This window comes from Pollicipes pollicipes, unplaced genomic scaffold (assembly GCF_011947565.3).
Source record: "Pollicipes pollicipes isolate AB1234 unplaced genomic scaffold, Ppol_2.1 Scaffold_2555;HRSCAF=2994_pilon_pilon_pilon, whole genome shotgun sequence".
Taxonomy (NCBI): Eukaryota; Metazoa; Arthropoda; class Thecostraca; order Pollicipedomorpha; family Pollicipedidae; genus Pollicipes; species Pollicipes pollicipes.
This window is the reverse complement of record NW_023596136.1, coordinates 36,271,955-36,294,360: the sequence shown is the minus strand read 5'-3', so window position 1 is coordinate 36,294,360 and position 22,406 is coordinate 36,271,955. Positions and strand designations below refer to the sequence as shown.

The 22,406-nt window shown below is 53.5% G+C and overlaps 2 protein-coding genes across 3 annotated transcripts; one reads left to right on the top strand and one right to left on the bottom strand.

The window, feature by feature from the left end:
• Positions 1 to 1,495: 1,495 nt before the first annotated feature.
• LOC119104455 (eukaryotic initiation factor 4A-III) lies at positions 1,496 to 11,565 on the top strand. The gene is made up of 8 exons (XM_037228160.1): positions 1,496 to 1,800; positions 4,702 to 4,904; positions 7,045 to 7,177; positions 8,049 to 8,182; positions 8,847 to 9,074; positions 9,786 to 9,894; positions 10,745 to 10,987; positions 11,367 to 11,565. The coding sequence occupies exons 1-8, from the start codon at positions 1,653 to 1,655 to the stop codon at positions 11,381 to 11,383; spliced, it is 1,215 nt and encodes a 404-aa protein (XP_037084055.1). The 5' UTR covers positions 1,496 to 1,652; the 3' UTR covers positions 11,384 to 11,565.
• A 337-nt stretch (positions 11,566 to 11,902) lies between these two features.
• LOC119104442 (SLIT and NTRK-like protein 6) lies at positions 11,903 to 21,950 on the bottom strand. 2 transcript variants are annotated; one of them, XM_037228140.1, is made up of 9 exons: positions 21,807 to 21,950; positions 19,832 to 20,308; positions 19,009 to 19,265; positions 18,412 to 18,527; positions 18,028 to 18,167; positions 16,317 to 16,498; positions 15,478 to 15,699; positions 14,526 to 14,744; positions 11,903 to 13,202 (listed from the first exon to the last, which is right to left on the bottom strand). In XM_037228140.1, exons 2-9 carry the CDS (start codon positions 20,291 to 20,293, stop codon positions 13,121 to 13,123), a joined length of 1,680 nt encoding a protein of 559 aa, XP_037084035.1. In that variant the 5' UTR covers positions 20,294 to 20,308; positions 21,807 to 21,950; the 3' UTR covers positions 11,903 to 13,120. The 2 variants fall into 2 exon arrangements, with proteins under 2 accessions (XP_037084035.1, XP_037084043.1); XM_037228148.1 differs by lacking the exon at positions 14,526 to 14,744 and having other exon boundaries at positions 11,907 to 13,202.
• Positions 21,951 to 22,406: the final 456 nt, after the last annotated feature.

Here is a 22,406-nt window from a genome sequence, read left to right as displayed (position 1 = left end):
GCATCGAATGGCTAAGGTCTCATGTCAATCGGTGCTATACTCTCGGAGCATGGACTGTCGACAGATTTGGTTGGCCGTTTAGTCCCTCCCGCGCGCATCCACTTTCTCCCAGCAGCCGACCGGCTGACCGAGACTCGGCGCCGCGCCTCCCGGACGCCACGGCCGGCCGGCGCCTCCGGCTCTCGTGCGAGGCTTCACCGCCACGCCACATACCCCGATGTTTTTACGCCGTCGCCGGGCGTAGAGCTCATAAAAACGCGCGTCATGGAAAGCAGGGCAGAGCGCCACGTTGAAATGAACACTGCTTTGACGCAGCTGGCTACTCGGACGAAGTAAGTGCGGTCCGGCCGAACCTAGGTCCGGTCGGGGTGTGCCCAAGATGGCTTGTGTTACTGTTCTTGTACTGTTCTCTGTTGTATGAACTGATCCTGCCTCTCTCGTCCTTTGTCTGTACCGGTTCTACAATATACCCTTGAAAACCATGGCCTCGTCTGTGTCTGTTTCGGATCGAACTGACCGGAATGATATCCCATGGGCGTACGAGGTGGTCACACACGGGTAAGATAGTCGAGCGAAGACCGTACTAAAGTTATCATATCGGGAATGATAGCAGAAAACTGGATGTTTTGCGGGGCGCTGCTGTTCATGAGGAAATTTTGGACAAATACATGGTGCATAACCCTTGACCTGGAATATTACGGATGATATGAAGCAGCTTGTTTAGAATCACGGGCGTCCGTCAACCACATGAAATTTGAAAGAGCACATCTATAAAGCATAAATGGGGCCAATCTTGGGTAGTTAAAAATGTCCTATCTGGACTTGTTATATGGATCCCACCTGGGCTGGTTATATGGGCTCCAGCTAGACATATCCATGTGGGCCCCAGCTGAACATGCCCATGTAGGTCCCAACTGGGTAGCCCAGGTTGGCCTCATGTGGGTCGTAATTAGGCCACGTGGTTGCCAGATGGATGCCCATGTGGGACCCAGTTAGCTTCCCATGACATGCCTACATGGTACCAAAATGGGCCTTAACTAGGCAGCCCAAGTAGGCCCCATGTGGTCCCAGTTTGACCTCATATGGACCCAAGGTGGGCTGTCCATGCGGGACCCAGGTGGTAGTCCATGACAAACCCACATGAGATCAAAGTGGGCAGCCCTGATGGGCCCCATATGACTGCCCATCTCGGACCCGCATGGGTACCAGTGGGACATGCTGGCCGGGACGGGACTTGACTTGAACAAAATAGCCTTGATCGATAACGTCGGTATCTTACAACAACTTAATAGCGTCTCACTCCCAGACTTACATGTGATAGCCAAGGTGGTTAAAACCAGCAGGTGAGCTATGATTCATCGGAGAACTGCGCGGGATCACGCGCAGCGCCTGCTGAAGGGAAGGCTCCAGTGACGTCATGCTAACGTTGAGCAGATGGGGCAGCAAAATCGCCAGATGATCGTACCCCATTGCACGACCTTGGATTGACGGACCGCGAGCGTACCGCGGGGTTAGGTGATGGCAGGGGTTGTGCTAGCGGTTTCGCGTACGTGAGTTTGTTGTGTACGTCTGCAAGTCTTCATTTTGTGCTTGAATAGATGCAACGGATCATTTTTGAAAGTTTCAAAAGCTTGTACGGTATCTAAGAGACCATGGCTGCGGAGCGAGTAGGGCGAAGGAATCAAGACCTGGAAGACCTATCCAACGTCGAATTCGAAACCAGTGAAGATGTGGAAGTTGTACCTACGTTTGATAATATGAACCTCCGTGAGGATCTTCTCCGTGGGATCTACGCATATGGTACGTATTCTTAGTTGTGATTGATGCTAACTGGCCCACATGTGATATGACAAGAGCACATGTGGGTTGAAACCAGTTCAGGTATTTGTGTCACACCCTATCCCGAGCATAGGTCATGGATCTGTTCACTGTGGTGCTCAATGTAAGGTGCCTTATTTTCCCTGACCCTTCCATAATAATTCTGGCAAAAGAATATGTGCTGATGCCATACATCCACACAGGGTGCTTTGGCGGCAGTATGCACATTGCCTTTAACACCACAATAACAACAATTTTTTTTGTAGAGCATCTTTGTTGTGCAGAAATTATGATATCAGATGATGTTGCCAACCTAATAAGGCCAGCAATTTCCTCATATTTGTATGAATTTAACCCAAGCTTATTTATCATTTCCTTTACCTAGGGATTGAGCATAATGAGGCCATGTATCTGAAACAGCTGACATGGCCAGCTTTATGTTTCATTGCTTTATTGTACTGTGAACATCACTGTTGGTGTGAGAACCAGTACAGTATCACAAGGTGAATCCCTATTACTATATACCCTCCATATGTTTGATCTAAAAGTCCAGTAACTGTGGCTGTCAGTGATATAAGAAATGCATAAGAGTCTGAGGAGATAGGCACAACTTGTAGGACAGAATGTGAGTGGCCCATGTCATTTCATGTTCAGAGAGAGGTTTTAGTCATGATCTTGCCAGCCCAGTGTTCCTTGATCGCGGACCCCCCTAACCAGTGCTCTTCCCCATTGCCAAATGTTGTTTACAAGTTGCAACCTATGATGTCACAGGTATGCATGTCTTAACAGCTCTTGTGCCTTAGAGTGCAGTTGCCTGTATGGTGCAGTATGCCTGTATGTTGTGTGTATGGTGCAGTTGCCTGTAAAGCCCTTGAAAATTCATAAGTAGCAACCCCATGTAGGAACATTACCAATGAATAATTGGGCCGTCATGTAGTAGGTAGTGAAGTGACCATGAGCACTGTCTCAAAATATTCAGTGTTAAGGTTCCTCATGGTGCATATCAATGTTTGCTCATTAATGCTTGACTTGTATCTCCCAGTACATCAACAAAATAACATGGTTATTTTAAAGCACACACTGACATTGATAATGAAAGACAAAAATGTATGATCTTATTTCAGAAGTAAGATTATCATGATCAGACAAATGTAAAAGCCACTGATTGAAAGTTACCAAAAGACAAAGCTTTTAAATTAGAAGTAGGTGTATGGATGTAGGTAGGTTTAGGTTAACTGGGCCAGGCAGGGTTAGGATAGGGAAGGCTAGGTTCAGTCCAGTTGGCACAGGCTGGTTTGGCCTAGTCTGGTGGGTGCCCCAGGCCACCTTGTAATTTATGCCAGCACTGGGATCTTGATGTCTCAGAATCTTTCAGAGGCGTGCCAGGCCCATGTTGGGGTCTGCACTGGTGGCATACTGGTCCATGTGGACGCCTCGCCGGGGTCATGTCGGGGGTCATGTCGGCGCCGTGCCGCTGTCGTGGCTGGTGCCCAGTGTCTGGTGTCTGGTCGTGCCTTCTACCGGTGTTGTGATGGCTCAGCACATTGTGAGGCCAATAGCCGAAGTCACTGCTGCGGTCTCTGCGTGTGCCAGCCATCCTGGCCGTGGCGTTTCGGGGAGGGGGGGGGACATTGCAATTTGTGTCATGCCAGGGCGGTGCCATTGCGTTATGTAACTGTATGCTGGCTGTGTATAGGTCATGAAGACAGTATGTATGTGCTACACCCATGTCATGGGGCAGTTTGAAACTGTCCATTACATGCATTGATGTCCATGTGACAGGGCTGATATTGTGACAAGTCATGGCATATCGAAGCAGTATGGCGTGTTGAGCAACACCATGTCTGCCTGACATGTTTCAAATCTGACCAGTGTAAACATGGCTTGATTTCACTGACATGGTCACTTGGAATGGGGACTGCCAATATATGTAAAGTGCAGCTCACAATGCTACACAGACAGACTCTGCTGCGAGCCACCATGCTGCCCTACTTGGGAATATTCTTGTCTTGCTTTGTCTTATCCTGAGAAAATTTTAATTTTACCGATGTGGGTGCATGGCCACATCATAACAACATTTCCTCGAGGACCCTGCTGACAGTCAAGTTAAGTATACTCATTGTTGTGCTCGATATGCCTTTATACATGCGTGATTTCCAGATGGTGCTTTTAAGGGCAGCCAGAAGTAAGAACTGTGCTTCATTATTGTTAGGGCTGCACCGTCGTTAAGTTGAGCAGCAGGCTATTGAGGTTGCATATGCTCGAGCTCCCTTGAATGATGCGGTATACCGTGCGTTATATCGTAATTTTGTCGAACAAAACGGAGAAAGTCATATGCGATTAGCCTGTTAACACTGTTGCTAGTCGTGATCCATGTAGGACGTCAGACCAGTTCACCAGAACGGAATTCTTTCCGTTCGGAAACTTTCTTTCTTTCCGTTCGGCCACTCGGAATCCTTTCCGGTGTTTGAGCATGACTTTTCAACAAAACAATAAGATCCAAGGCGCGGAATACTGAGTTGTACCACTTCCGCTCACCTGCATGCCCTGTGGCGTGATAAGTAGGTATGCATGCGCATTTAGTATGTAGTATATCGCCATTGCGTATTGCCTTTCTGCGTCGGGAATCGGTAGCGTAGTAGGCAGCTGCGCGTTCAAAAAACCTGAGGTAGGAATGTCGATTCCCCGCGGTGCCCGCCCTGCCTGCCGGAGTGAGAGGAGAGGCGGTCGACACCGTGACATAGCCTCAGCAGCTGAGTGCGTCGTAAAACCCCAACGGCGACGACGGAGCGGGGAGCGGGCGTGCCGCGTCTCCGCTGTGCAGGCGCCAGCTCCGTGCCTGCGCCGCCTCGGCACGCCTTACGGGCGCGGGTCTCCCCCCAGGCTTCGAACGGCCCTCGGCGATCCAGCAGCGCGCCATCCGCCCCATCCAGAAGGGCCGCGACGTGATCGCGCAGGCGCAGTCGGGCACCGGCAAGACGGCCACCTTCTCCATCTCGGTGCTGCAGAGCCTGGACACCACGCTGCGGGAGACGCAGGTGCTCATCATGTCGCCCACCCGTGAGCTGGCCGTCCAGATCCAGAAGGTGAGCGGCCACCGCGCCGACGCAGGCGCTTCTGAGACCGGGCCGCGCAGCACCGGGCTCGTTTTTCGGCCAGCTGAAAATTTGCAAGTTAAGACACGCTTTAGTAAAGTAAAGCTTATTATGGCAGAAAATGGAATGATGAGCTGTTTTGCATGACGTATGCATTTGACGGTTTTTCGTTAGGTGTATGCCGTTGTTAACATGCCTCTGAATTTATATTTACATGTAATATATCGCCCTGTGTTTTTTACAGCATTTGATAGACGGTCAAGAACCCAATAACAGGGCATTAGTACAGCATGATCGCAACATGAGGCGGATTTACATGACTGATACATACTTGGCTACGTTAATACATAGCCTTGATTTATCACTCTACATTCAAAGTCCAGCTGTTAGGAAAAATGTAATCCATTTCCTTTTTAAGGTTTATTTTAATGGCTTTGCTTATTTGGTTTTGGGCTCAGAGCACTTGTTAGGCCTTTTTTGTTTCATGTACAACAAACCCATGATTAAAACAGTGTCCGTTTATTTTGGTCAGCCCGCCCAAGACAGGCTAATCCAATGCTTGGAGTAATTCAGCCTCTGGCCTTCCCGTCAGGTGGGAGTATGGAGAATTTGGCAGGTCAAATTATGCTGCAGTATTGCCACTTTATGCTGGCTTAACTCTGGTGGGCCAATCGCCTTCTTACCTTTGCATGGCGTGATAAATAGTGCGTCTGCTATGCAAGTCATGTCCAGTGCAACTGCTCAGTGACCACGGCAGCATTTTTGTCCTCGACGATGCAGCTGGTTTGGTGTGTGATGAGGTCTTTATAATATGTTTTAAATAAATTCGAGAGATAATAAGGGCATGTAATAAGTACCTTTAAGTACGTCAGCATACGTCATTTGGTGAATTGTGGCATTTTGCGTGCAAATGCAATTGAAGCTCATTGCAAACTGGTGCTGCTTTGCTGATTTTGTTGCATGTGTTTATGCGGTCTGACATCAGGTTATACTTTTAACAAATATTTGTGTAGTGAAGGGTTGGTTGGTTTCATGAGCAGGCGGCGACATTGGTGGTTCGGCTAAGCTTAAGTTTTAATATGCACAGGTTGGTGTCATTTTATGTTTGTTTTCCTGTCACACATGGGCACCGTACATTTATTCAGCGGTAAAAGGCGCCTTTCATTATCACTTATCAGGACGTGTGGTTTCAAATGAGCGAAGGACGTTGTGAAGCCAGATACCATTTGATGCTGCTTTCGTGAATTACCTTGATTTATTACCAACTGCACTTAGCTTGCATAATGTATCATGGCATTGCAACAGGTGGGTTGTCCGGCAACCAGATATGTCTTTTAAAGTCTGATGTTTTTCTTGCTCAATTTGTGTAAACATGAATACGGTGGATTTAACTTTTGTGGCCGTTTGTGACAACTTACCATTTCTGGCAGACTTTTCCTGTTGTTATCGTACGATTGTCCATGTAGACGGTGTCTACGTGTTTACTAGACACTAGACTTTACTGGACACCGTGCAAACACCAGCCACAATTACCATTTAATTTGGGCTATTCTCGCCCTGCTGTTTCAATTTATTCCATGGGCAATGTTTTGCAGAACTGCCACTTCCCTCCAGTTATTACTACCAGTCGTTCCTGCCAGTCAGTTTGAACTAGTGGCAGTCACCTGGCAGAGACTGTTTCAGATCGGTACTGCCAACCCTGCTGCGGAGGCGTGGTGTCGATTTTTCCAGCAACACGTTTTACTTTTTGTTGTGAGGTGGTGGTGCCTTCTCGCTCGCCGTTTGCCTCTTGTCCACGGAGAGACAGTGCCATGAAGCTGGACAGCGTGTTTGGAGTTGAACTCGACTGGGAACGTCGGCGTCCACCTCTTATCGCCGAAGCTTGGCGGCTGCCTGAACCGGTGTGCTGAACGAAATCGACCGGGGCCTTTCTATTCAATTAACTGCTCATCGCTCCCTTGGCTCTCCGCCAGCAGCGTCGCGCGACTCCGCCCCTCGTGAGCGGCCAGCACTCTCCCGTGACCCACTTCCGCCTGCTGCAGGATCACCTGCAGCCAGAGTGTGCTGACCCTCGTGGGCGCCCAGCGGCCTCCGTGACCCGCCGGCTGATCAGTGTCCGCGCCCGCTGCAGGTGATCCTGGCGCTGGGCGACTACATGAACGTGCAGTGCCACGCCTGCATCGGTGGCACCAGCCTGGGCGAGGACATCCGCAAGCTCGACTACGGCCAGCACATCGTCTCGGGCACGCCCGGCCGCGTGTTCGGTGAGCGAGGAGCGGGTCTGACGTCCCTTCAGCCCGCTGTTTCAGAGGGATAGGCGGGTGTTGGTGCTGCCTGGGACCGGTCTGGGTCGGGCGGGGTGTCGCTGTTGTTCGTTGACACGCGCAGAGGTCGGCTTGCGCGTATGCTGTGTTAGAAAACGTGCTGTAAGGTAAGTTTGATTAGGTTTTATTATTGCAGTAGTGCAAACGGCTGTGTTTTGCTAGGCTCATTGTCCTTTTGAACGCGACCTACGCTAGCGACAGGCAGGTGAACACCGCAGCAGTCAGTCCCCTTCAAATGCATGTTGTAGCTCTCATCTATCAGCCGAAGCCGAAACGCACGAAGCCGAAGCGGGATTCATTTCCATGTCTGGTGTGTTGCATTGAGCCCAGTAAGGCACAAAATCGGCTTAACTTTGACATGTTTCGCTTCACCTGATGTGTTTTGGCTTGACTGAGGACAGGTTTTGGTGCCGTCGCACGGGTCAGAAAAACAGCAATTGCATCGTCATCCAGTCTGTGTTGTTCGGTCAATAGAGTGGGTACGAAGTGCACGCTCTGCCAGGAGTTGTGCTGACGACGGCGTTGGTGGCGTAAAGGTGCACCGAGCAAGCGCAGTTCAGCGGGTACGTGGAATGAACCGAAAAGCATCCGGACGAACCACGTCATTTTCCCTGATGACTCATCATTTATCATGGCTCACACAACGTGTGCGCCTTAAGCTGCCTGCTGGGATCAATGCTGCTGTGATGTTGGCCACCATGACCTAACCTGACCTGTTCTGACCTGCTCTGTCCTGTCCTGACCTGACCTAACTCGACCCGACCTGACCTGACCTGACCTGACCTGACCTGACCTGACCTGCTGCCGGCAGATATGATTCGTCGCCGGACGCTACGCACCCGCGCCATCAAGATGCTCGTGCTGGACGAGTCGGACGAGATGCTGAACAAGGGCTTCAAGGAGCAGATCTACGACGTGTACCGTTACCTGCCTCCGGCCACCCAGGTCAGGTCGGCCAGCCGCTGTGCCCTTCTGTTCTCTCTTGACGTCGGAAGGTGTCGGAGAAAAGGCCTGGCCGCTTGTGTATTGTTGGGAAGATGTGAGTCGGTACTTCTATCAATTTTAACGCGTCTTTCAGACGTGCAGGAAACTGCTTTCGGCTTTGTTATTTGTGTTAGTTCCTGTGTTTCAGTGAAATGTGCGCGGCATTTTGGTGAATGTGTAGTCCGCCTAGGAGTTCACTGGCCTGTGTAGTCTCGTATCGGCTCAAATGATTAGCGTAATTGCAAGGGGTTTGCGTGGCGCGTCCACTCATTAACGTAATGGCATGGGGTTTGCGTGGCGCGTCCACTCATTAACGTAATGGCATGGGGTTTGCGTGGCGCGTCCACTCATTTCCGAACATATTACGTGCGCCTACTTCGGGTTTGTTATTCTTTTATTCCAAACATCAGCGATGCCGATAGTACGGCGCGTATTGACTTTTTGTAATACCATTACGGGCTCATAGCAGTCATCAATTCAAAACTCATCCAAAAATGATGATTGTTTGTGATACCCCGGGGCTATCCCGGTCCGATGGTGAGCTTTACATTTCCCGGCCATCCGCGGTTTCTTTCAGTTTCTAAGTTACGCCTGTCCTAACTTGAGTTCATGTTGGGGCCGACAGGTGGTGCTGCTGTCGGCCACGCTGCCGCATGAGATCCTGGAGATGACCAGCAAGTTCATGACGGACCCCATCCGGATCCTGGTGAAGCGTGACGAGTTGACGCTGGAGGGCATCAAGCAGTTCTTCGTGGCCGTCGAGCGCGAGGAGTGGAAGTTCGACACCCTCTGCGACCTGTACGACACACTGACCATCACCCAGGCCGTCATCTTCTGCAACACGAAGCGGAAGGTATGGGACCAGGTCTAGCGGGCCGTGGAACGTTACCTCGCCTCTGTTCTTTTTGGGGAGCATGCGTGTGTCTGGGCGCAAGCTGCGTGCTAACGTCAGTGCGCTTGTCGCAAACTGATCCGCCTGCCTTATCCAAACAACTGTTCTGTGCTGGAAAAGTTGCCATGAAAGGTTTACGCTGCATACTAACCGTCTGTGCAGAGTGTGGGTATCAACTGCGTGTTGGTGTTAAGCTGGTTGTGATAACGTTGCTATTCACTCCTTTTACGGAGAAGTCTGGGCACTGCATCGTCACCATCTTGGCTGGGCTATCGGAGCCAACGATGTGTCTACCGATTTCGATTTCGCGACGACCCTGGGCGTTTTAGCTCATGTTGTGACTCTGGCGTTTTAACTCATTTCACGACGGCCCTGGATGTTTAACTCATTTCACGATCTGGGTGCGCAGAGATATGGGGCCAGCGACAAAAGATAATGTCAGGGTACGGTGGAAGCACCCCAGAAAACGACTGCAGATATTTGTCTCTCTTTGTCTTCTTTTTTGTCTTTGTTTTTGTCTCTTCCCGTCTCGAGGCCTTCAGCTGTTTATGCGTATGAAGTACAGCGTAGGCGGGCAGCAGCCCCGTCGGCGATATCGAGCCGGTGTGGCGAGTGAGTACGCATCACCTCCGAGGGGGTTTTGTGGTGACACCCCTGTCGGCCGGCGGGCAGGTGGACTGGCTGACGGAGAAGATGCGGGAGGCCAACTTCACCGTCACCTCCATGCACGGCGACATGCCGCAGAAGGAGCGCGAGGCCATCATGAAGGAGTTCCGGGCAGGTACGTGACGACCGGCCGCGCCGCTAGCGCTCAGGGGCGCTCCAGCGGTGCCCGCCGGGACGACGGCCGACGCGGTGGCGTCCGCCGCGGCTCGGGGTCCTCGGCAGGTGTCCGGCGTAGAGGCCGGTGTGGGTCACGTGAGGGATGCGGGGAAATGATGTCATAGTCAGCGGCAGAACCCCGAGTGGTCTGGGTCATAGAAACCGTGTACAAAGCATGTTTCAAACTATTTCTTTTCAGGGTTGTTGTTGCATTCATTTCCGTTTTAACACTGGGGCCACTTAAAGTTGGCATGGAATCCAGAACTGTAGAATAGTGTGTGGCCGTGAAGTGGATGTGGCGGTCCGTGGTGTTCGGGATTCGGATGCTGGATCAGAGGAGCTGGGCTCGCATTATAGCCGTGAAAGGGCAATGATTATCGCGACTAGTAAAACAATATTGACAACTGTTTAACACTGACATTCTTTAGCTGGCACTGTCCTTCAACGCGATCGTTACAAACATATCTGGTGCTCGCAGAGCGTCGGCACTAAGGGCCGAGACAACCTCTCACTGCCGTCATCGTGGACATTGGGTCGGCCGCCGGTAGCATGTTAAAAAAAATATGACGCCTCCAGCGTGCATCCTTCGTAATGCAGCCTCCACTGTCGATCGGGCCGCCCGCGCGGCGACCTGTCCCTGTGACATCAGTTCACACCTGACCACTGACCTGAGCCCTGACCTCGGGTCACAGGTCATAGCTGGGAGCTGACCTGCCCCTCTGACCCCAGGTCACAGGTCATTGATAGGAGCTGACCCGGCCAGCAGACACCAGGTCACGGCCGGTGCCTGACCTTCTTCCTGACCCCAGGTCACAGCCGAGTGCTGATCACCACGGACGTCTGGGCGCGCGGCATCGACGTGCAGCAGGTGTCGCTCGTCATCAACTACGACCTGCCCAACAACCGCGAGCTTTACATCCACCGGATCGGCCGCTCGGGACGCTTCGGCCGCAAGGGTGTGGCCATCAACTTCGTCAAGGCGGACGACATTCGCATCCTGCGCGACATCGAGCAGTATTACTCGACGCAGATCGACGAGATGCCCATGAACGGTGAGAAACCGAGGGGTGGGAGGCGCGGCGACCGACCGTGCCGCACAGGTGCCGGGGCTGAGGAGCAGGGGGCTGGTCCAGAGGTTACCCTTAGAGGCCGCTGGTAAATTTAAGAGATGATTTAAGTTTACGTGTGAGTTTTGGATATGTTGTTGATTTAATTTGAGATTCAGGGACCACGGTTATGGTTATGGGACAACATCGGACCAGCACACCTCCGCCAAAACGTTCCTTTGCATCATCCTCATCAAACGAGGCGATTGTGACAGCGAACAAGGTCACCCGTAAGCCCATGCGTACGTCACCATAACCGTTTGTGATGTGTTTCCGCCCAGCGCGCTCATCTCGCCGTCCCTGAAGTCCCTCTGGTCGCTTTCAGTGGCCGACTTGATCTAGAGGTCGGCGGGGACCCTGCGTCGCCGCCAGCAGCGCACCGGACCGAGAGTCAAGGCTTGCAGCGCGCGCGTGTCGCGGCGGCGTTCGACGCGCTGAGTGCGGGGATGCGAACCGGGTGCTCTGTGTGCTGAACTGTTTGATCACGCGTAACTTATGTACATAATACATCTTTTGGTCCTGTCGCGCGGCAGCATTGGTTTCCGGCGGTGTTCTCTGGTGAGGTGTGTCGTTCCTCGCAGGCAGACTGCTCGACCTTGGACCTGGCGTGAGTGCACGTCCACTGGTATTCGTGTTTTTTTTTGGGGGGGGGGGGGTGCAACTGGTCTTCCGATGTGCAGGGGTCCCTCAGGCACTGGCCAAGCTTCTCATCCGCCAGTTGCTTCAGTCTGGTGGAGCTGATCCCCGAACTCAGTCTGATTTATCGGCCGGCGACTTCCGAAATGTATCCCACAAAGCATGCATATTGTTGAGATGTATGTTGCATGAGCACATAAACATGTGTGAAAAAGCAATCACGTCGAATCATTCGAGCTGCTGCCGTGGACGCCGGTGCTCGGTGCTGGCGCGCGTGCGCAAAAGCGGCACGTCGACGAACGCCAGCGTTACCGGAAGGCGCGGCGTTGCATACCGCGGATGACAGCGGGACAGCGCCACTGACCGCTCGCGCGTCGCTTGGTGCACTTGGTGTCTCACAGCGAACGATCCAGGTGAAGCTGATGACAACCAGTCCTTGCGACAAACTGCGCTGACGGCGACAATGCACTCGGATTCTCAACGAGTCCACAGCAGTCGCTGCTTCGTCTCCGCTCGGCGAGGCTTCTCGGAAAACCGCGCCGCATTGGAGGGCGATGATCGCATGCGCGTGGATCGGCTGCTGTGGATGGCATGCGATGAGGGAAACAAATCCCGGTCAGCCAGCTGTTCCAATCAAGTGCTTACTTGTAGTGTGGCCAGGACCGGAAAAGGGCAGCGGTGTAGTTTCGTACTCATTTCAGAGGGCTTCTCCCAACTTTGAAAAGGAAGTGTGCAAAATCTGGTGAGAATTTCGTTTTAGGGTATTTTTGAGGTGTTGACACATTTTCACAATTCACCCCCGTCAGCGTGCTTCGCGAAACTACGTCCCTGTGTCGGGTGTGGATTAATTTGTCTCGGGTCGTCTGCAAAACTCATCACATGCGTGATTTGTCGATCATCAGCTCGACCCACGTATAGTTGGTACATCGCTCCTGTGGACCAGTAAACTGAAACACTTGCAAATAACTCGTAAACGCATCTGGTGATGGTTCTATTTGGCACAGGCCCCAGGCGAGCGGACACCGTTTGCGTGTGTTGATTACGCACGCGTGTGCGTGGTTTAATTATGAAGTCGACCTGGCTGAAGTTTGGACATCAGCTCAGCAGACCGGCAGACTAGAACAATCATAACATATTTTCAAACGCTTAGTCAGGCGCTTGAAACACCCCGTTCGTCGATGTCTTGTCGACAAGTCTACTGCACAGGCTGCCTCGCGTGAGCTAGCTCGGAGTCAACAACATACGTCGTGTCTGTTTTTGACGGGAATCTGAGCTGCTCAACCACTGGATTGTGCCTTGCGAGACCAACCGGTGCATCCAGTGACGTCACATGCCCGCTGGGTGACGTCACGTCATCTATTGGGGACGTCACACCACGTAGTGATCAGTCTTGACACCAGGCGGCGCCGACCGTGAAGACGAGTCGCGTGCTGTCGGGCGCCCCTACGCGTCAACGGTGGGCCTGTCGTCGACGTCCACCTCCTCCTCCATGACGGCGCGCCGGTAGCGGATTTGCTGTCTCGCCCTGGCGGAGAGAAGGCGGAGAGCGTGGCGTTACAGCAGGCGTAGCAGAGTACCGAACGGCACGCGTGGAGGTGGCAGGAGCGGTGGAAAGAAAGATGCGGTGTGTTGTGCAATGCGAGGGAAGTGAATGAGAAATAGGAACGAAAAAGGGTGTCGAACCGAACGGCACGCGTGGAGGTGGCAAGAGCGGTGGAAAGGAAGATGCGGTGCCTTGTGCAACGAGAGGTGAGTGAATGAGAAATAGGAACGAAAAAGGGTATCGTGCAGGATTTTGTGGAGCACCTGGACGCAGCAGGCGGAACGTACTGACGAGGCTGATGGGCAGAGCGAGCAGCTGATCCTGACTCATTGCGAGGAAGCAGACGCGCGACCAACGCCACAGCAAAGCGGAGGTCCGCGTACAGTGTGGCGAATGTGCGATGTGAGTACGAGACTATGTAGAGGAAATGAACAGCGCTAGGCGGTGCTTAGAGACGGCCCCACATAATCCAAAGAAAGTGAGAAGACGTTTGCGTAGCTGAGAAAAGTCATCAGCCTGCTGGAGACATAGGAACTTCATGCAAGCAGGTATTGGGAGTCTCATGCTCTTGTCAAAATATGCCTCATGGTCCAGAGATGTAAAGATCCGCATTTGCGATGATGGAGAAAATGCCGCCTTATCTTCCACATGTGTAGGGAAAATGGTTCAAATAGACGGCCGACAAATACAGGTCACCGAAGCAGAGGACGCTGCACAAATGCGTGCACAAATTATGGTGAAATAAGGCAGACAGCACTGGGTCGTTGACTCCGCTGACAGGGTGGCCCAAGTCGACGGAAGGGAAGACCGTGCAGTGCCCAGGCCATGGAAACAAGTTTTGAGCGAGCGCATCTCGAACCGGATGAGCGCATGTAAACGACATGAGATAGGATGCAGGGAACACCAATTACCTTACAAAGCAGGCAGGGTACTAATAAAAGTCATGGTTGTGAACCTAGGACCCACCAGAAAGCAAAAATAACAGCGGGGAGGTTTTGGAACGAGTGCATGGGCAAACAAATACAGGGCACTATGAAGTTTGAGAGCAGAAGTGCTCTCGCAGGGTCAAGTCGGCTTTGCAGACTTGAAACTTACAATTAATGGTGTTCCTCTGGCAAGCGAATGCGAGCAAGAGGAACAAAGAAACCCGGCAACATCCTCCTTATGCGCATCTGGACCCTCCGGTCACGCAGAACATGACCAATTGGCCCAATGGCAGCTTTGACGTGACGTATTTCTTTCACGATAACTATGCGGTAAAATTACACTGAGCATGCCGAGAGCGCTGTCGCCGCGAGCAGGTACCTGTATTTGGCCGACTCAGTCTGACGCCGGATGGCGTAGAGGGCGGCGCCGGCGGAAATAAGCAGGAAGAGGAAGAAGCTGCCGACCAGCCGCAGCAGGATGGGGTCGGAGGGCGATATCACGCCCGTGCGGTCCGCACCCACGATGAACCAGAAGAAGAAGACGCAGACAATGAGCACCACCACCGCCCCCAGCTGTGACGTCATATACAGCTTGTTGCTGAAGCAGACAGGCGGGGAGCGTGGTGAGGGCGCCGCGAGCGGCCGGGCTGGTCACACCAGGGCCGCGTGTGCGGCGCTGGTGGGGGACGCGTAAGCATGGGAACACGTTGGCGCCGCAAGCATGCGGTTGCGTGGCGCCTTGGTCACGACTGGGGGGACGTATTTGTAGCCTTGGCCATGTGGAGAGAAATGGCATGCATCTTCCCGAGACGGATTCAAATGTGACGTGAAATTTTGGTTGCTGTATTACATTGCATTGTGATGTTCAGAATCCATAACACTGCCAGTGCAGTCAACTTGTGTAGTTTTGTGACGTCAACATGATAAAGATACGCTACTTTTGTATCATGCACGCCAGAAGATTTACACCCTTTTAACACCCTTTTAAGTTTGAATGCACACTAAGTACAATGCCCAGAATCAGCTTCACCTCCCAATTGTCTCTAGGGAAGGGCCGCGCAACAACACGCTGTTCCAGCTAGCCCAAAGGAGCTTCCCCTGCCGCCAAGGCCGCCATGGAGCTCTGATTGGCGCGTGTATCCCCCCTCGCAGACCGTGGCTCAGTCTGCCATAACGTCATGCTGTCTCTCCTCTCGGCCCAGCGACGCCCGTCACTCGCAACCGCTGCGACGCGTCACGTCACGGAGCCACACGCGTCACGTCACGGAGCATGCAGGCAGCTCACAGGCGGGGAAGCCACGCGGCCGCCGACCAGCGCCGCTCACGCCCACCTGTAAGCGCGGCGGATCTTGTCGCGCCGCCAGAAGAGGAAGCCGACCACGCCAGCGGCGATGAAAATGACCAGCGCGCCGACGGAGAGGGCCGCGGCCAAGGTGGAGTTAGAGCCGCCGCGTCGGTTCAGCAACGGCGCCTCCGGCGGGCAGATGAACACGTCCGGCGTGTCTGCCAGGCGCTCCAGCGCCTCTCCGGCCAGGTCCGGCGGCGACTGGCACCTGACGGGGGATGTGGTCGGGTCACGTGGGGCCTGGTGCTGGCCAGGAGTGACGGGCATTTGGAGGTCAGGTGGGACCTTGTGCTGGCCCAGGGTGACTAGCACCTGTGGGTCAGATGGACCCTGGTGCTGGTCAGGGGGGACTAGCACCAGGGGGTCAGGTGGGACCTTGCGCTGGCTAGGGGTGACTGGCACCTGGAGGTCGGGTGGAATCTGGTACTAGCCAGGGATGGCTGGCACCTGTGGAGGGTTAGTGCGGTTCTGTGCCCAAATTTCCGGAGGTCAATGCACTCGCCAGTTTAGCAGTTCCACAGCCAGACTTGTCGCTCTCCGGTTCCGTTTAACATTGCTCGCCACGTTAATGTGATTAAGAGCCAAGGCAGATGTCATCTGTTGAAAACATGATATAAGCACATATCATATCCAAATGCTCATGTTTGCAGACCGCCAGCCTAGCCGTGCGGCCCGAAAACCATCCTGTATACGCTTTGCTTAACCGTGGGTGTGAAGGATGCGGTGTCCATGAGGAGCAGGTGGTCCTCTCCGCTGTGTTCACGCGCTGGCGGGGCCTGCTGCAGCACTCACGTGACTAGGCCAGTCGTCTGCTGCAGCACTCACGTGACTCGGCTGGCCGCATGCTCGTCGACGGTCTCCAAGTGCTGCATGAGGTTGGTGGTCATCCACTTGATGAGGCAGTCGCAGTGCCACGGGTTGTCCTCCAGCCGCAGCATCACCAGCTGGTCCCAGAAGGGCACCGTGCGCTCGTCCAGCGTGGTCAGGTTGTTGCCGCTCAAGAGCAACTGTGGAGAGGGAGGCCGTGATGAGGACGGCGTGGCGGACGCGTATCGGTCTGCTGGACGGGGCGGAGTCAAGGTGCGACGGGAGCAGAGCACGTACCCACACCAGGAGCGTGGCAAGCAGACTCACAGGGCAGCGGCCTTTAGAGGGTGGTGCATTTGCGTCCCAGGGTGCGGACGGAAACCAGTCAGTGTTAACTGATGCTTCATAGCCGTTTGTCGGTGAATTTGACGCATCGGTCCTGTACATAGAAGGGTATCAGGTTTTACTAAGTCTCGTGTTATACTTGCTTGCTTAACACGCGGCCAGGGGGCCGGTTGGATATCCTTCGCTTGGGTGGAGGAGGGGGGGGGGGTCAATTCCCCCCCCCGAGATCTCAGGAACTAAGAAAGCAAGGACACTAAATTCACAGGGTGTGTTGACCTGTCTGTGAACTCACTTAAGTCAAAGTTTGAGGTTCCCAGGTCAGGACCTTCGGATCAAATAGCTTCAAAAATGTTCAATCCCATGTTGGCCTCCAAAGGGTCCCTAGAACCTAGACAACTTTCCCTAGCAAAAAGTCCCTTGATCATCTATGGTCAGTGGTCTTTTTTGACCTTTTAAATGTCATGGTGACCCAAATCATACAAGACCGCTTTGAGTTTTGCATTTGGTTAAGCGACAAAAATTACACTGTGCGGTATGCGCCTAAAACTAAAATGTTGACTTGGGTCATTCTAGGTCAGTGCCTGTTCTGACATTTAAGAAGTCTATGGAAGGTGTATATTGCGGTTCCTAGTACCAATAAATTCGAAATCAGCGTCATAACTATCCCATTCAGCAAGTGCTGTAGTAAAAAACAGGTTGGTTTTGACCTTGGTCTGACCTTTATACCTGACCATAGGTCAATGTAATTTGTTCATTCAATTGTTGCGTTGCCCAAGAAAGCATCTCAAAAATGTATGCCTTCGTCTAACACTTCGTTGTTGCATCAGGTTGAACGATTCCCTAGAAATCGCCTTCGCTGAAACCATGGCCTGACTTTGACTTGGCATAGGCCAGTGACCGTGCAAGGTGCATCTACATTTGTTTTATGTCAGACTATCCGCTATTCAATTTTTTACAGCTATGCAAAATTGGCCGCGGCTACACCGCGCTGTTTGGAAACCATTCTGGAAAACCTGCGAGGGTCAATTTGACCCCACCCGAGCGCGTGTTAATGCTGGTGCATCATGATGACATCAAAAATCGCCACTTCAGTCATCTACGAACCATCCGGTTGACCTTGAGACATACCCATGCGCTGCGTCCGTTACGGCTTCTGTGATTGTAACCCAGAATTCCGCGTCGGAATGCACAGAGAGAGCAAGATCAAAAGCGCTGATTTGATGTGCACACACGCCACAGCGCGGAGTGGGCAGAGCATTGCCGCGGCTGTAGGCTGCAAACGCTTTGCTTCACTACAGCATCATTATTTCTTCAACATCTGCTGCCGCTCGTCCTTTGCCGCTCAGCTCCGCCGGGATGGCCCCCTCCGGCGGCTTGGTCTCACCTCCTTCAGGGGGAAGATGCCGCGAGACGTGTCCATGCCGCGGAACACCTGCGGGCTGAGGCTCCAGAGGCGGGGGTTATCGCGGCAGCGCAGCACACGCAGCCCCACCAGCGTGGAGAAGGACCCCGCTCCGATGTACTCTGCGGAGGAGGTGGGCCAGCTGTCAGCGGCGAGTGACAGGACCGCGGACGGTCTCATGTTTGGGAGTCTGCGCAGACGGTCTGCATGGCCATCGAACGCTTATGGCAACGCCCGAAACGAGTTGTGTCAATGGCAAGACATCTGTGTATGCATGGCATGGTGGTCTGGACATGACTTTTCTTGGTTCGTCGACTTGGGTGAAGCGTTCGCATGTACGCAATATGTTGCAGTATCTTTGGTCACCTAGTTTCGGCATGGAGGAGAGGTTCAGTATCTCCAGCTTGGTCATGCCGTTGAAGGAGTTCTCGTCGACCGCCTTGATCGGATTGCCGTTCAGTCGCAGAGATGTGATGGCGTGACTGGAAGGGGCGACAGACTTGAAAGTGTGGGAGAGCAGGGCTTGGCATTCTTTGAGAACGCTCTTCTAACACTACACGACGGCGATTGAATTACTTGAAAGTGTGGGAGAGCAGGGTTTGGCATTCTTTGAGAACGCTCTTCTAACACTACGCGACGGCGATTGAATTCCTTGGCTACATGATTCAGCTTTTCTTGTTAACTGTTGTGGATGACGCGGAGGCCCATCGACGTAACGTTCATGTGATCTCAAACACACGAGTTGTCATATCCGTTTCCCCCGTCCACCCCGACCGAAGCGTTGTTAAAAGCGAGTAACCCCAGCATCACAGCTGTTGTGACACAACATATGATATTCATGGGAAGTGTACATCAGCTTTGCACAAGAGATGCAGATCCCCAGGTACGCCTATCTCACATACCTCCCACTGATATCCCACCAACATCATCATCGCACACACCGAGCCATCTCCTCCAGCCCACCTGTTGTACAGGTCCGGCGGCACCACAGCCAGCTGGTTATCGCCCAGGTCCAGCTCACGGAGCGTGATGAGGGCGTGCAGGAAGCCGGTGGGCAGCTGGCGCAGCCCCGTACCGGCCAGTCGCAGCACGCGCAGCCGTGCCAGCTCCGTCACCGCCAGCACCGTGTGGTGGTCGAGAACGGAGAGCGGGTTGTACGACAGGTCGAGCTCTCGCAGCTTCGACAGGTGTGAGAAAGCGTCCTCGTAGATCGAGTGGATCTGCGGCAGTGGTGGCGCGGTTGTGACGCGGCCGCAGTGTGCGGATGCGGGGATGTGAGGATGTCCACAGAACAATAGCGTAGCATGTTGAATAGAGATTCAAGACGCAGTCTTGTCTTTTAACCTTTGCATTTTCTTTCCCATTGATCGATTATAAATATGCAGTAATGTGTTCCGTTGGTTAAGTGGAATATTGATAAGCACTTTATAAGAAGCCAGTGCAAGCCTATTTGCATGCATATGAACCGATAAATAGGACATGGGACGCAGTTATTTACAGTGTGAGTTTTTACTCAAACATCATCATCTTGAGCACACACACTTTGAACATGGACATGTAAGCGCCCAGTGGTTTTCGTCAGAGAGGCACTGTTTGCTCGTTGAACACAACGGGAAGTCGCATTATTTGCCTGCGGGACGGTCTTTGCTTAGATCCACCAATCCTACAGCTACTCAAGCCATGACAACTCTTGCGGGGTCTCCAGACCCTGCAAGAGTTCTCACAATCGCGGTCCCGAGACCCCGCCGACTCCACACGCCATCCCGGGACCACGCCGGTTCCTCACGCCATTGTAGCTGAGAACGAGGACTTCCAGAGGCGACGGCTGATAGCTGTTGGCGCTGTACTGGCCGCGGAACGTGTGCTCCTGCAGCGAGTCACGGCTCAACTTGTTATGACTCAGGTCCAGCCGGCGCAGACGGGACAGCGCTTGGAACGCGTCATCGGCGATTTTAGTGACGTCATTGTGCTGGAACGAGAGGTCCACGACATCGAGCGCCGGCAGCGCCACCACCTGGGTCAGCGAGTTCTGGTCGTACTGCAGCTGAATTCCGCTCTTGTTGGCAGGCCAGGTGTCGCTGGTGCCGAACGTTTCCCCCAGGTCCAGGTCCGTGCAGTCGATGATGTACGGGTCGGCTTCGGTGCACTTGCACTGTGAGCACACGGTCGAGCCGAAGAAGAAGCCGGCTTCAGTAGATGGCAGCACCAGCGCCAGGCAGGTGACGCTCAGGGCGATGCAGGTCTTCATGGCGGGGCGCAATGTCTGTAACATAAATGAAAACAAACGTCGCTTCGTGCTCATAAGCCTGTCACAAGCGGTGCTTGTCGACCAAAGCTTCCATCACGAACAATCAGCAGAACGTTGCGCCTAACCCTTACGAATGAGTGCCTTACGAGTGCCGCGCGGCAAACCCCCTGAGGTTTTCCGAAATAACGTTCTGAGCGGTTTCGAGCACAATGTCGGATTTTTTAAAACCTGAGCTTAAGCACCTTTACACGCTGTGAGAAGGTCTCAGTTTCCGATCCGTAGGGTGCGTGATCTTTGACCTCTCACTCGAAGTCCTGTCTGTGTCGTTTTGCTTACAAGCGACAGATAACGCTTATTATCGCAGGAAATGTGCTCCAAATAGGTTTTACAGGCCTTGCTTGATACTTGTATCTCTCTGCAGTACATACAAATAATTGCGGTGGTTTTGCAAGATGAGGTCATCCCAGAGCGCTTCGAATTTTGTTACCAGATTTGACCGTTTGAAGATCATAGGACAAATCTTAATGACGCTTATCTTAAAACTTCGGAGGACCTTTCTAAGCTTTTCGTCCGCATTGTTGTGGCTTGTTTAGTTCTTAACACAGCCGCACGGGCCAATGCAAAAACTACTTTACTCCTTTGACCTAGCATGATCGGGTCAGGTCACGGGTCAGATGTGTTGATGTCTGTTAGCGACTGATAGTGTTCAAGGGCTTTAATGTTGTCCTCTGCATTGCCGTTTCACGCTTACTTTTTGAGATAACTGGAGACGTTGATATGACCACTTCGACCTGGATATTGGAGCTTACATGCTACAGCAGCTTACATGCTACAGGGGATCATCACATGCTGTTGTTTACATTGTGACTACGACGCGCACAGCTGCTGAGGTTATATGGCGTCGCTTGCTTCTCACCCTGGCAGGAGGGGCGGGCACCGCGGGGATGAAGCCCCTTGCCTCCAGTTTCCACACGCAGTAGCTAACGCGGGCGCGTTAACCACTGCGCCACCGGTGCCCAATGTCACTCGTCAGACAGTTCCATGGAAAAGAACAAGACAAGTCCGGTACGTGCGATTCTGCTAACGATGAGGCTTTGAAGGGACATGGGGGCATGGTCATGACCGCGGGCTTACATACAAACATACATTGGGGAAACAGAAGCTGTTCTCCTATGCGCGTGATCCCCAGCAATGCGATGCCAAAAGACGAATGACAAGATTTATAAGTGGAAGAGGCACACTGCCCGCCCGACGGCCCCCTTTCCCACATAGACCACTTCGGCCTTTTGTCTTCCCCTGGACTTCACCGTGACGTCATTTATAACATTCACGGCATCCTGCATGACCTGTTTGCACACCATACATACGAACCCAGCTGCACCTCCCGGGATGCACTGGACGTAACGCCTGACGGACAGAACGCTGTAACAGCACAGAGGACACAGACAGACGCCCCCTGAACTCCTCACACTCTCCTCGGGGGCGCCGCCAACTGCACCTCGCTTACGCTCACCTCACGCGCTGTCCTTCACCTCTGCAGGTCTCCGCCCGCTGCGATGGCCGATTCCCCGGCCGGTGCGTTCTCACGCGTCGTCCCGCTACTCTTCAGCTATCGCCGACGAGCGGCCCGTGTCTCCGACGGCGGCGACGGCAACGCTGCCCGAGGCGCACTGCCGACGCCGCTGAGTCAGCGGCCTGGTAATCGGTATCGCGATGTCGGAGGCCCGGCGCCTCGTATCGCGCGTCCGGCCGGCCAGCTGATAGCGCGCGCAAACAGCGGACCACCGATGACGCGCGGTTCCGCTGCAGCGCAGGTGACGGAATGTCAGCACGGGGCTCCCCACTGCGGAGCCCCAGTAATAGGGAGTGCCGCCCGCCTCTGTGGGGCCCCGGTGAAAGGGAGCGCCGCCCGCTGCTGTGGGGCCCCGGTGATAGGGAGCGGCGCTCGTCGCTGCGGAGCCCCGGTGATAGTGGAAGGCGCTCGCCGCTGAGGGCTCCAGTGATAGGGAGCGCTGTTCACCACTACGGAGCCCCGGTGATAGGGGAAGGCGTTCGCCGCTGGGGGATCCGGTGATGCGGAGCGGCGCCCGTCGCTGCGGAGCTCTGGTGATAG

Excerpts from the sequence above, each read along its gene's own strand:
- LOC119104455 (XM_037228160.1), top strand. The coding sequence starts at position 1,653 with ATGGCTGCGGAGCGAGTAGGGCGAAGGAATCAAGACCTGGAAGACCTA. Across the intron at positions 4,905-7,044 it reads TGGCCGTCCAGATCCAGAAG|GTGATCCTGGCGCTGGGCGA; the intron begins GTGAGCGGCCAC and ends CGCCCGCTGCAG. Across the intron at positions 8,183-8,846 it reads ACCTGCCTCCGGCCACCCAG|GTGGTGCTGCTGTCGGCCAC; the intron begins GTCAGGTCGGCC and ends TGGGGCCGACAG.
- LOC119104442 (XM_037228140.1), bottom strand. The coding sequence starts at position 20,293 with ATGAAGACCTGCATCGCCCTGAGCGTCACCTGCCTGGCGCTGGTGCTG. Across the intron at positions 15,700-16,316 it reads CATGCGGCCAGCCGAGTCAC|GTGCCAGTCGCCGCCGGACC; the intron begins GTGAGTGCTGCA and ends ATCCCCCGTCAG. Across the intron at positions 13,203-14,525 it reads ACTGAGTCGGCCAAATACAG|GGCGAGACAGCAAATCCGCT; the intron begins GTACCTGCTCGC and ends TCTCTCCGCCAG.